The 13580-nt window shown below is 45.4% G+C and overlaps 1 protein-coding gene across 9 annotated transcripts in view; it reads left to right on the top strand.

Annotated features, from left to right (window-relative positions):
• Positions 1-13580, top strand: part of ASPP (Ankyrin-repeat, SH3-domain, and Proline-rich-region containing Protein) — a 110421-nt gene that overhangs the window by 85579 nt on the left and 11262 nt on the right. For all 9 annotated transcript variants that reach the window (XM_065489828.1, XM_065489829.1, XM_065489830.1 and 6 more), the window contains one exon: positions 3010-3283. In XM_065489828.1, coding sequence (XP_065345900.1) covers positions 3010-3283 — 274 coding nt within the window. The remainder of the gene's footprint in view (positions 1-3009; positions 3284-13580) is intronic.

Raw genomic sequence — 13580 nt, 5'->3', positions numbered from 1 at the left:
AGGGGTGGCATTTTCCAGATCACTCTCCGTTCACAAGGTCTGCGAGTGATTATTATTACGTGCTATAGTAGTGTGGCGTCTGCTGATAACAATGATACAGCCTCCTGGAGCGAGAGAGCATCTGCTCGCAGCCTTCTGCATATAATACGTGTCGCACCCCGTCGACGTAATAGGTTCGTTGCGCTCTTTGCTCTCTCTTACTCGCGTTCTCTCACTCCAGAGAGTCGCTCGCTGTGTGCATGCCCAGACGGCGGACGGAGCAAAGTGGCAGTTTTCACAACTTTCTGGCCAACAGTTTAACCAGCAGCACGCACCTCTTGTGTGGCTTTCGCCGCGGTTATGTTCAGACGGAAGAGATGATTCGCCCATAATGGCAGAAAGCGAAATAAGAGAGCTCAAAATTGCTGTCTCGATGCGCCTTTTGCGATATCTGGAACCGCTTTAAACCGTGTTTTTATTTGCCAGTTTATGCTTTACGATTTGAGATTGATGATCTTCTTTTACGTTTGAATATCTTTATTGGCCAAAATAAAAGCGCTCCCCTTCTGTAACGTACAACTGAGAGCGACACAAAAGGAACATTTTGCTGACTCGCTTAACTACCTCCCTCTCCTGCAAAATACGCTGAAATTTTCGCTGCATTGTTTTTTTAATTCTCTGACGGTCTTCATTGTGTTAATAACAGCACGGGCAACGTCGAACGTTTTCGAAAAATTATCTGGAGATAAGCCTCTGGCAGCACACACAGAGGCCTTTCACGTCAAAGGGTTTAAGACGCTTACGGAGGTATTAATTTGCATCCCGTGGACTTCCAGCACGGACAAACACAAACACGACCGCCGTATGCACGCTGTTTGCTTTATCCAGTTAAAGCAAAAGCAGGCGAGCAAACGAACGTTTGTCATTAATCAAAAAGGCATTGACGGACGGTCAAGTCGGTTGGGGCAGAATAAAAAAAATGGGTCAGCCCAGTGCTCTTTCACGAGTTTTGACATTTTGTGCCAAAGGACAACAGGCCCTAATCCGACGGCATTTGCGAGGCGATTAATGCGCTCACCTCACTTTGAGCCGGCGCCGAGAGGAGCCGCAGCTACGTCGCCCCAATAAGCAGACACACAGAAAGAGTTGGACGTCGTTTGATTAAAGAGCTTTGCTCGTTCGACACACGACTGCTGCAGGCGCAGGGGCGAAAAACTTTTCACCAACTTGTGTTTGGACCCGCTCCGGTGCCTGGCCTGCGATAAACCTCGAATTAAATTAATTAAATTTCAAAGCCGCACTGCTGAGCAGAAAACTCGGCGCTCATGTTGAAATCCTAGCGGCTTTTGATTTGGCATTCAGCGGCCAGAGAGCTCGGTGCTGCTGCCGCTGCTTTTTCGATCCGAGCTTTAAATCATTTGCGCCGCACACTTGCGAGTTTCTTGTTTTTCGTGTTGGACCGCAGTAGAAACGCTCTCCGCAGCATGAATGTATGGAATCCAGTAAAACGTTGAGCGTTTTTTGGCGGCGAATCGATATGTGTGAGCGCGGCTAATGAAATTATATTATTTTGTCCAGCCAAGCTGCCAGCGGTTGATTGAATAAAAATATCGAGAGCAGCCAAGCTCTATTGGATTTGGCTGACAATCCGCCACACGCGGCGCCGCCTTTCAGCCTCATTATTCAGTCATCGTGGTTTTCAGCCACTAGCACTTTGGCTATACAAATGACCGTTTTCGCCAATGCATGATGAACTGCAGCGTCGCATGTTGAGAAAAAAAATCGTTGGATGCGGCGGTTGATTAGTGAAAAGTGCAGTCATGGTGGGCTGTGTGGCATTAACTAATTAATCACTTCTGCACACCAGCAAAGAGGAATAGGCTTTCATTATGCTCGTACGTTCGGTACGCTAGAATTATTTTCGACATAACAGCACATCAGCCATTTCCAGTTCAAATTATTCACACATTCAGACCTTCAGTCGTGGAAATATCGCTTTCCTGAAACTTTTTACGTCCATGGAGACGCCAAAATTTTAGACTCAGTAATTTTACTGCATTTTTGCACACCATATAAAATATATACGCTCGTATTCTGCTCCACGCGACGAAAATAAAACTCTTTCCGCTGTTTAGGAAAATTTCATATCCGTCAACAGTATAATTACCGCGGCAGGCAGAGGAAAAAATGGAACACAACAGTGCATTTGTATGAATTTAGCATGTAAGGAGAACATATACATATAATAGGACTGTTTGAATGTTGCACAGCGACGACTTTAAAGCAGTACAATACTGACAAGAGTATGTACGAGAGTTAATAAAAACCCTATATGGTACAGAGACAAAGACAGCCGGCTTTATTTTCAGCCGTCTTTTCGGTGCACAACTGCGTGTAAATTTAATTAATGAAACGCTCCCGCAGATACTCTGAATGCATGTGAGATCTCAGGCTAAAGAATTTTGTTGCCGTAAAGAGTAAAATGATATAAATTTCCATCAGAGAGGGCTTATTAAAGGCGTAACTCTATTTGGATTTAGTCATGCACATATCCTGGCCAAAAAGAGCCGTGGGTGGGTTGAATTATGCATTATACAGTGCCGTGAGTGAGTATATGCACGCGTTCAGTAGTTAAAAATCGATGCGCAGGAAACTTCATTATTAAAATGCAAACTTTCCTGGCCAGAGGCCGTTGGAAATGCACACAAAACTTTTTTCATTTCTCCCTCTTGGCGTTTTGTGCTGAAATTCGCGCGTGAACCAACCCAAAATGAGCAAAACTTTAGAGTTGTAAAGGAGATGGGAATCCTGTTTTTAATCGCTACATCCTTTTGATCCGCAGTGTTACAGCAGCAATTAGATTGAGAGCAGCTACTGGAAATTTACGATACTCATAAATCTTTTTTATAGGACAAGGAAAATGACTCTGCACTGCATTCAGTACTTTTCTTTCTAATGGCCCTTGTGTTTCTTTCTCTAATGAAACTTAATGCACCCTTGAAAATAACCAAATTTCTAATTCGATTTCAGCTGCCGGAGGGGGCAGGATTGACGCTGAGCGAGCTGCGCGAGATGGCAGGTCGACAGCAGCGTCAGATCGACTCGCAGCGGCAGTTGCTGGCCGCCAAGGAGCAGAGGTTGCTCTACCTGAAGCAGCAGGACGTGCGCAGTCACGCAGCCGCCGCTGAGCAGGAGCGTCTGCGTCGCCTGCGCGCAAAGGTCGAGGCGCAGGAGCTCAAGTTGCGCAAGCTACGCATCCTTCGCGGCCAGGTGGATCAGAATCGCGTCTCCAACAGCGCACTCAGTGAGTACTTTTCTATTATTTCTTTGCGACCCTCGCTTCACGGCCCCTCCTTAAAAGCCGATGGAAGCGACTCTTGTTTTTTGGCAATAACGTCGCTGACACGCTTTGTTTTTTCCGGCTGACTCTGCGAGAGAATGACAGGCAGACGAGCAAAAATTTAATATTGTACGCATGCAAAGCGACAGAATCATCTGCTGCGTGTTTTCCAACTTGGCCTTATCGTCGAGCTAGCAAACAAGCAAGCTCGGCGGTCCGTCGTGGGTCGAATCGAATATATAAGAGGGCGTCTAGCCACTGGCCGGGAAACGCGCGCGCGTCCCTTTTCCGATAAAATGCAAATCTTGACGAGGAGCAGGAAAGAAATGAAAACCGCTCCGTGCACTCGGATCGTGGAAGAGGAAGTGTAATTATTGAAGATGGCATGTTTGCTCGAGAGATGCTGAAAAATTTGTTCCGAAAGACGTGAGTGACACGCGAGGGATGTGCCGAGGCAGGCTGGGCCCTCCATGAGCCCGCTGGAGCTGCTGCATAACATCGGAAACCTCATTTCTCTTTCTCCGTGGAAGGGAAGAAAGTTCTATGCTCTGCAACAACGGACCACAGATACCAATCAATATACGTTAAACCGGCAATTTATTTTGTTCCCGCCGCCGCTGCCGTTTGCGACCGGAAAGGCCAGAACGTCTAATTAAAATCTATTAGGGTCGAGTTGCGTGAAATATTATTACGAAAATGGAATGCTAAGTCGATTTGTAGAGTCACCGGCTCAAGTTGCGTATCGATTCTCGCTTTATTAAGTCGGCACGCACGAGCCCACAAACTTGTTCAGCTAATAGAATACTATGCACGCCGTCGAGCCTACCAAGGGCAAATTGGTTTGCCGGTGGTGCGGAAGAACACTGCGTTTGCAGCACAATCAAAAAATCAATATAGCGACAATGAAGTCGTTGCACTTTTTTAATAAACCACACATCCCCTCTGGAAAATTCCCTTTTCGCAAGAGCTAATTGGGAAGCCCCGTGTTCGTGTGGATTATATGAACTCGTTTAAATGCAAATCTGTGTGCAGTGCACACAAAAATAACTCATTTTTCTTCGCATTACGCTCAATTCGGCTCATTCCACTTTTTCTCGCTGTCGGGTAATATAATGAATTTGCTTGCTTGCTAGCAAGCCAGCGAGCTGGTTTTATGTGAGACAGTTGTTGTGTATTTTGCAGTGGCACCCCCGTACGTGACTGGACAGCACAGGGTCATTGCCGCACTATCCTACGACACACACACACGCACACAAGGAAATAATAAGAGAAAAGCTAGCTGGCCTAGCTGCTGTGGGACTGGGCGGGTGCTTTGTATTCCGCCTCCAGCTTTCTCCACATTTCTACTCCTCAGTGGCGCCTCTTTTCCGTTTTTTGCCTCTGTCGCACGCGCTTCACTCTCTCTTGTGTACATGCCGGCCGCGCTGTTTTGACCGCCGAATCTCATGCAAATGAATGCGAAAATTTGAATTTTTGGGTACATTTTTTCCCGGAACCATCCGGAAGGAGAAGCGGAAATTCGCGAAATCTGGGGGAGAGTGCTTTCAAATCAGAAAGCAAAGTTTAAAGCCTTTCAGAGTCGAGGACAAAAAGCACACTGGGTAAACCCTGGGCTTAGCTTGGATACAAAATTTGACATTGGCACATCGACAGATAAGAGAAATTTTGCGGAAAATATATTGTGAGTATTCAGCAGAAGAGTTTCGTTTATTTCCATTCTTTTAAATAGGAAATAAAAATTTAATTTTCCTCAATTGCGTTGGAAATTAGATAATTCTACATATGTTAACAGCTGAAAAATGTGAAGCACCCCATAAATTCCTCTGTTTGCTGGCATAAATTTGAAATGTACGAAGAAAAATATTGTAAAATATTCAGCACGTTCCTCATCACGGAATGAAAAATTCCAGAACAATGGCAGGACGAGTGAAACACAAAAAACCGTGTAAGAGTGGAAAGAGTGTGCAGTGCTCTCACTAATCTCCCGCTCTCCAGCTCACTCTCGCGCGTTATTCACGTTCCAGCAGACGCAAATAGGAAGGCAGCCAACAATTTTGATGATCATCACCATTTTAACAAGAACGACCAGCGGGGAAAACGGGAAAGCCGTGTTTTGCGTCGGTGCGAGCTGCAAAGTTGAAAAATTAAAATATATGCCAGTGTATGGCGGCTTAACATTGCTAAAAATATGGCCGCATGCTCCACAGAGAGTTATTCGGCGCGGTGTTGGTTGGTGTTTTTTTCCATCCGCACGCGCTCCCTCCAGTACATCACCGCGTCGGCCTGGAGGTGAGGGATTAAATTAACCTTTTCGCTCGCAGACGCAGATATCGCAATAATAGGCCGCGAAATGAGCAATGCACGCGGCGCTGGCGGAATCATCGTGGGTCTCGTGTGTAACAAAGGACGAGAACCCGAGGCTTTGAAAAACTAGGCGGAAAAGCCGGGGACCAGACGGAAGCACAAAAGAACCGCATATTACACTGGAAAGGTAGATTCCCACCTTTTGTCGGCCGATTTTCCGACGCATAAAACAGGAAACCCTTTATTATTTATTCAAACATCCGCGTGACAAACGCGCGCGCTCGGGGCGTCGCGCCACCGCATTTTGTTGGTTAAACATGCCGATGGTGCGCACCGCGCGTTAGGCGATATCGAAAAAATTGCCCAGCCATGCGTTCAGCGTCCTTTGTGCCGCTGGAAATGATCCATTTGGCGAAGCTTTTAGCCCCAGCCAGCGTGGGAGTGATTTATGGCGGTTGCAAAGATGATCGCTAAATGATAGTTTGCGTGTGTTTTATCAAAGCAAACGGTCGGGTTAATTAAGCGATGGAGCGTGCGAAAAACCCTCTGCAATCGACATGTGAAGTGTTCATTTCGTGGTTCGTGTTTATTTGTTTCCCTTTTAGTTTGTTTATTCATAGATGGTTTCTTGCTTTTAGTAAGCCAACTGGCACACATCCGTAATTTCGAAGAATAAAACCTCTATTTCGATGGCAATGTGGTATCGTTAAAATTAAACTTAATCATTGCTGTGAAAATACACCTGCCTTTTTCTCTCTAAAATATTTAAAAAAATGGTTCTTTGATGCCTATGAAGGCAGATGCACTCTCGGATGCCAAAATGTTTCAGTTGAAATTAAATCCAGCTTCCTATGTGTATAGCTAGCTGTTTATTTTCCATATTTCCAACGCAACTCCTTGCTTAGCTAGTTTTTGTTTACTGGTTGAAGGCCCCATAGCATAATTTAATCTTTTTTAAACTGGTCTGATTCAATTCATGCCGAATCTTGATTAAAAAAACGTCACAAAACTGGATGAGCATTGCAGTCCTACGACAGGTTCGTGAAAACTGGTCAACCCTCTACAGCTCTATAGTAAAAGGGGAACGATGCTTGTTGCAAGCTGCCAATTTAGTTTGCATTTATTTGCAACTCGTCTATTACACGGCTAGAGAAATACAAAGAGAGCATAACGAGTAGAAACAAAAAGAGGCCTCTTCTCATGGTGCAGTCTGCAGCACTCGGCTCCGACACAGTGGCACTCTGTTATTGTGTTCTCGAGTGTTCTGTGCAACTTGCACAGCCTTTAATTACTTTTTTGTGCAACGATACGGAGGAGAATATTATTTTGCCAATACGAATTGCGCCCTCACGACGACGGAGCACAAAAGCATCTGCGACTCGCACTGCGAATTTATGAAAATTGTTGTTGTAGCCACTTTTGCCCGCAGCGAGAGCGTGTGCAGAACACCGTGTATGTTTTAATCCCGCAAATGTCAGCAACAATGGGACGACGTTAAAAGCGAACAGTTGGGTGTTGTTTGTAATTTCAGCACCAGTATACGCCGGGCTGAATATTATAATAACAATACTCGGCCAGATGAAATATTTGCGCGCATATGAAACCGGGGGTTGCGGAGGAGTTAATTAACAGTGCGTCTCATGAGCTGCACGCGTAGAATTAAGGAGGGCTGACACCAGGGAGAAGGTGTTGCTTGCCTTGGTCTCGTTTCAGCAGTTTTGTGGAATTCGCTGCAAAAAAACGAGTGAGTGAAATGTGACTTCTTTCTGCTCCATGGGACTTCACATATAAAATAAGGACGTGTTTTAACAAATTAAACACATTTCCTTAAAAAGAAGAAAAACGTCAAATGTTTTAAATTTAGTTTTTTTTCATTGTTAAAGGTTTTTTTTTATTATTTCTATTATTTCTTGCATAAGAATGCCTTCCCTAGTAGATGCGAGTTAATTCAGATATATATTTTTTAAACTTATTTTGAAACAAATGATAGGGGGAGTGATAATTTTCAAAATCATCGTTTAGGGAAAAAAGTTCGTGACTTGTACATTTTTTCACTGTCAAACGACACAAAATTTTAATGAAACTCGGCAATGTTGAAACCTCTATTCAAACTACAAACGAACAAAGCTTTTCCTAACACCTAGGGCACAAAAAGTCGACTCCAGTTTAATCCAAACGATCCAAACAAATGCTGTGACCAGTTGTTGAAGCGGCAGAACACGGTGTCGATTCGCTCACTCATTAATTAAACACGCTTCGAATTTGCATGTGCAGGCGTGAAAATAGCCGGCGCAAAACAAACGATCCATCATGCTCGCTGTGTGAACTTTTCACGCAGCGACAAGCGCACCTGTACTCACAGACTTGCGCTGGTTTTGTTGGACAAGCAAGCTGCGGCAGCGCGATGTTTTTGCAGCCAAATATGTACGTGACGGTCTCTCGGAAAAGTGATAGTGTTGCGTTTATGGCTTCTTTATTAACTATAAACCGGAATGGCACCCCGTTAATTAAAATTGGTATGACAACGATTACTCAACACTCCCACACGCCATCAGGGGGCATTCAATAATTACGCTCGCACTGTACCGAAATAATAACTAATTAAGAATGAAAGCTTTATTAAATATTAAAATTGTACAATATAGACTAGATGAACATGGAAATCACCATTCACTGCTCGTTGTTGCTTTAGCGGCTTGAGACAGGGTCAAATTGTCGAGGAAATGGTAGAAGCTAATTGGTTTATCACAGAAATTATAATTACAGTCCTCACTCACGCTGTTTGCTTCTCAGCATCCCTCTTCCTAAATTCCATAGCTTGAGAATGCTGCATTTTGAACAATTGAGTTCGAGCTTTTGATCACCTAGATATTCTATGAAATTGGCTATGAAATTTTGTGGCTCCTCCAAGTAGTCTGAGAACAGAACGAGTGCATCGGCAAACACGATTAATTTTGTATTTCTTTAGGATCTTTGGAAAATTCTGCAAAAGTTGATTGATATCATAAATGGACAATAATAACTAATTTCGCTTGTGATATTTCATATGCCATGCAGAAAACAAATCATTAATTATTTAAACAGATTTTCACTCGATGTTCATTTTATTTGTGAAAACAATAACCTCAAATGATGAGTGTGTTGATCAAGTAAGTGAAAGATCACTGTATATATTTTAACTAACAGGAGAAAGAAATATGGTGAAACTGCAACCATTCGTTTCCAAGAGAAATACAACTCAGCAGAAGTGCTCTGTTGTTACATTATCATATTCATTTCAAAGTTCATAGAATCTTGCAGAGACATGACGCAAAAAGAGAGCAATCCCAAGAATTGGAGCCGCGCCGCAAGTTAACCCAGACTGGAGGCTGGCTGCTTTACGTCTGGTATGTGATTCGATATCGGAGAATGCGCGCTTCGAGGGCAATCACTCCTCAATCGAGCCGTTCGATGCAAATCAATGTGTTTCACAAACATTCGTGCTCGAATAATTGAACGGGTATGAAAACAAATTCCCCATTCAATGACGGCGTCGTGCATTACAATTTGCTAATCATTATACGGTGCAGTGCTGTTTAGCTCTCGCAAAACTGCACGTGACGAACAATGAAAATAACGTCGGCGGAGGCGGAGGCGGTGGCGGGCTCTAACAATCGTCGTTAATTTTTCATGAACCAACAGCATAGAATGGAGGTGAAATTTTTGAATTTATTATATGTTGACGCTTGATAAAGCATCATTACATACTCGCTCAGCACTCTCGGCAGGGTAGCTTTTCCCGATAGAGAACGCTTGCGGCAGCGATCCGGATTTATCGGCGGACGCTGTGCGGTCGTTCTGCCCTCTTGTTAATTATCAAAAACCCTATGCCGGCTAATTACCTGCAGCGCCGACTCGATGATGTGTATTTGGACGCGGCCGCGAATCAATAGCGCAAAACGGCGGCCAATGGCAGATGCACACAGATGCTGGCTCCGGCTGGATTTGCGACAAAGGTCGTCCGTCGCTGGAGCCCTTTGCTGCAACTGCGATTTATCGTCGGCAATTATACGGAAAGGCAAAACAAGCTGCTCCCCGTCCCTCCTTCCCTCCGTCACACCTCCACGCAAAGTAACTTTCCCTCCGTCTAATTTGCACAAGTCATATTCACTACGGTGGCAGCGACAGCCTCGTCGTCACCCGCCTCCCCGAAAAGTTTTTGTCCCCGCCGATTGCATATTGATCCCCGCGAGTACTAAACTCTCTCTTCGACCGAATGAACGAGGGTACGGGCGTTATGGATAAGTCTTCTTGCGGCTCACTCAGCACTCCTTCGATGACAGGGTTGATGCTGGTGCCTTCTCCGGCTGTTGTTCATTCGCTCTCCACCCACCCTCTCCTCTGTTGTTGCTCTATAATTATTTTCTGCCAGCCTGGAGAGATAATGCACACCGAGGAACACGGCAGTAAAATTGCTCTAATCCAAGTAAAAATACGGAGCTGTTAAACTTAAGAGGAGTTTTGCAATTCCAGAGATTAGTGCGGGAGTACCGGCTGCAAAAAATATCGAGCTTTGCTAACCAAGAAAGAAAATACCGTGTCTTGCAACTCCTTCTTTCTTCCCTCAGCTGAGCGACGGAAACCAGTTTTCCAGTTTGAGAATGCAAATGGAAAGTGGCGTGTTCAGCTCGCAGCATTAAGAGTCATCAGTGCACCCTCAGGCCGGATATAACCTCTCTCCTCTCGAGTACTACTTTTTCCACCGGCTTTCCTCTTCTTTTCAGCTTCCATCTCATTTCCACCGGGCCCAAAATGTCATATCCACTTCGGCGCGGGTGACGAGCCCATTTCTTCCCTTGTCAATGCAGGGATGCGGTGTCCGCTTATGACACCATATCGCACGCACATATTCGACCCCGGCAAACAACTTTTTCTGCTCGCATCAGTCGGGGGATAGGCCCGGGTATTCTTTTGGTCCTATGCAAATGAGAGCAATTTCGACCGCCACTTGTTTTGCCGCGCGCGCGGTGGGAACGCCGGCTGACCAGAGAGCAGCAGGTGAGTCGGCAAAACAGGTGAACGAACGCTGCCTTGAGCGGGTTAAAGACGAACCAAAGTAAGTACTGTACAAACAGCGCGATGCCAGATAAGCGTTATGAATACGAATAAATCTAGCAGTGGGCAAGTGGATCGATCCTCCGTTGTGTTATACACAGAGTTTTTTTTTCTGCAAACGCATTTTTAAATTCTCCTGAGAGGGCTGCATTCCGCGTAGGCACAAAGGCTTTGTCAAATTCGACATACTTTGGCCTGCCTGCCTGCCTGCCTGCCTGCTTCCTTATCATCGCCGACATCGCAGCCTCAGCAGCCGCATCTTCAGAGGCAGAGCGAACAAAAGCCTGGGGCGCCGAAATGTTACGTCAGGACGACGCACTGTTGCCGAGCGTGTTCCCACACCAATTACACTCGAGGATCGCCTCCGTCCGCACCACCGACGACGACGAGAGACCGCACAAAAGGGCCACTGGACGTCCGTTATCGCGCGCGCGATCAGGAAATTCGCCGGGCTGCTGATGTGAGGCCATTTATTGCACCTGGCACCGCCTCAGTGGCACGACTTGGACCGCAGATTAGCCGCGCCGTAATTGGGCACATCGGCCGATTTGGCGAATCGCACCAGTAGCCGTTAAAAGGTCGCCGACGAACGTGACGGAAACAAGGGTATTCAAATCGAATTTCCGCCTTTGCGAATCATCGGGTGATAAAATGCCTTTCTGGAGCTGCCAAAGCAGAAAACAGTTTTGAGCCCGCTGCTAAACTCATTACGCCGGCAGTCAGCGGAAAAAACGGCCGGCTCATCCGTAATGCGCAGCAAACTTTTCGAATTAAAAAGTTGGCTGCAAGTTTGGTAGCTGCCAAGGTAAACTTTAAAGCCACCTCGTGTATTTTGGCCGAGAAAGATTGTCACGAGAAAAATGCTGCCGAAACCGAGCCGAGAGCCGTGTGTGTGTGGCTGTTTTCATTAAATCCGAATGGAACTAACTTCGTCCTCGAGGACGAAAGGTGCTGGAGGATTATCGAATTCGAGGTACAGCCGAGGAGTTACTGTCACACATCCTTTTCCAAGAAACTCCAGGCCTCGGAGTCGTGTGTGTGTGTGTGCTCGCACTACTTTCAAAGTAATGTTCCAGCAGCCGCCTTCCTGATTTATTGCACCGGAATTCCTTATTCTTCTACAGGCGTGTGCGAGGGCGCGATTCTCGGCAGCTCGCCGGCGCACTTCCTACTTGATGCTGCGCTGACGGCAAAAACAGCCCTCTAATATCCTCTTCTTTCGGGCGCCGCCGGCAATCAACGGGACACGGAGGCGCAATTTATCGCACTTTCGCGCACCCCGACCGAGAAGAGAAGAGAGAGCTATGTTGCGAATCTTATTCTCCTCGGACAGATAAATAATTAGTTGGCGTTTGTAACTTGAGACCCTTTCCGCCCCGCGAGGAAGGAAAACACCTCATAAGTCACATTTCCAGACTCGTTTCACCTGCTTCCTTGGAAAACTTTTTAGTGGGCGAAAAAAAATAAAGAAAAGTTATCAGGAGCGACGAACCTGAAATGCCAAAGGGGAGCTTCATTCAAGCAGTTTGTTCAATGTTTAAAGGCTCCGATTATGATTGAATGTTTTTTAAACACTAAGAGGGTACAAAAAAGGTCAAATAAGAAGATCAGCGTTCATTGCGCACTTGCTTCGCTTCAAAGTTTTAACATTCTTATCACCGTCGAGTAATTGGTAAAAGTTAATTCGTTAATTATAATATTTGCACTCAAAGTCCTCACTCGCGCATGAGGTCGATTTTTTGCAATCTGTGAAAAATTGTAACAAGAGTGTTTCATGAACATATGTCTGCAAAAAAACCCCTTCAAAGGCTGCAGTTATAACAATTTTAAAAATTATAAAAGGAAAAAGAGCATGGATGGCTAAAAAAGTGACCAATTGAAGAGAACAAATATTTTACTTGTGCTCGTGCTGTACACAGCAGCCCTTCAGCAATCAGCAAAACCAATTCTTTGCCCACAAATTTAACTGCAGATGATTCTGAACTCTTGCGGATAAAAAAATCGTCTGTTTGGATAGTTTGATTTTCATTCTGTGCACAGAATGAGAATGTTAAAACACAAAAACAAAATGATATTCATGCCTGCGGCGTCACGAAAAGGCTGGATTTTTGTGCTGCTTTTTAATAGCAATCAAACGATTGTCGTGCTTTGTGGTTTGCGCTGTCAGCCGCAGAATGTCCCTTGCTCTTTGAGGACCGATTTCATTCTTTCTCGTCGGGTTCGTCCTCCGAGCGAATATAAGCAAAGTGGTTTAACCGTGGGTCACGTAAAAATACCATAACTCCACGATTGGATGCTGCACGTAACGATGCCCTGCTCGGCCATCAAACGTGCTCTCGGAGACGCGCAATTTCACTCGTTCCGTGAGTTGCGTCATTAGACGAGACAGCGCCGCCGTTTTCCCACGGAAGTGCGATTAAGAGTGCGGCGAAAATTCGCATCTCACCGCAAACAAATTAATGCGCGCCTGTGTGTGAGAGAAGATTGTGGGGAAATTCCTTTCAACTGATAAGCGCGGCTTTCTTGAGAATGTCGCTGCCGCAGATGCATCTCAAAGTCTTTTCTTCTTCTCTCTTTCTCCTCCACCTTGTAAGCAAATTGCGAAATTATCAGTTGGAGCATCTGTTTAGCCTGCTACAACGGCGCGGTGACAAATTGTACGAATTGCTCTTCGCTGAAATGCGACAGTTTGTATTCAGCTTTCGTTTTTCACCCGAAAACGATCTAGCGCACAAATCTTCTGAGACAGCAGAAATTTGCAGAGCGCAAACAGAAAGGAGAGCCGCACTCTAGGTTTGTGCGCATAAATTTATCCTGCGCTGCGCGCTTGGAAATCCACACACACCAGCTATAATCTTGCTCG

The sequence above is a fragment of the Cloeon dipterum genome, chromosome 4 (assembly GCF_949628265.1).
Source record: "Cloeon dipterum chromosome 4, ieCloDipt1.1, whole genome shotgun sequence".
Taxonomy (NCBI): domain Eukaryota; kingdom Metazoa; phylum Arthropoda; class Insecta; order Ephemeroptera; family Baetidae; genus Cloeon; species Cloeon dipterum.
This window is presented reverse-complemented; position numbering and strand designations above follow the sequence as displayed.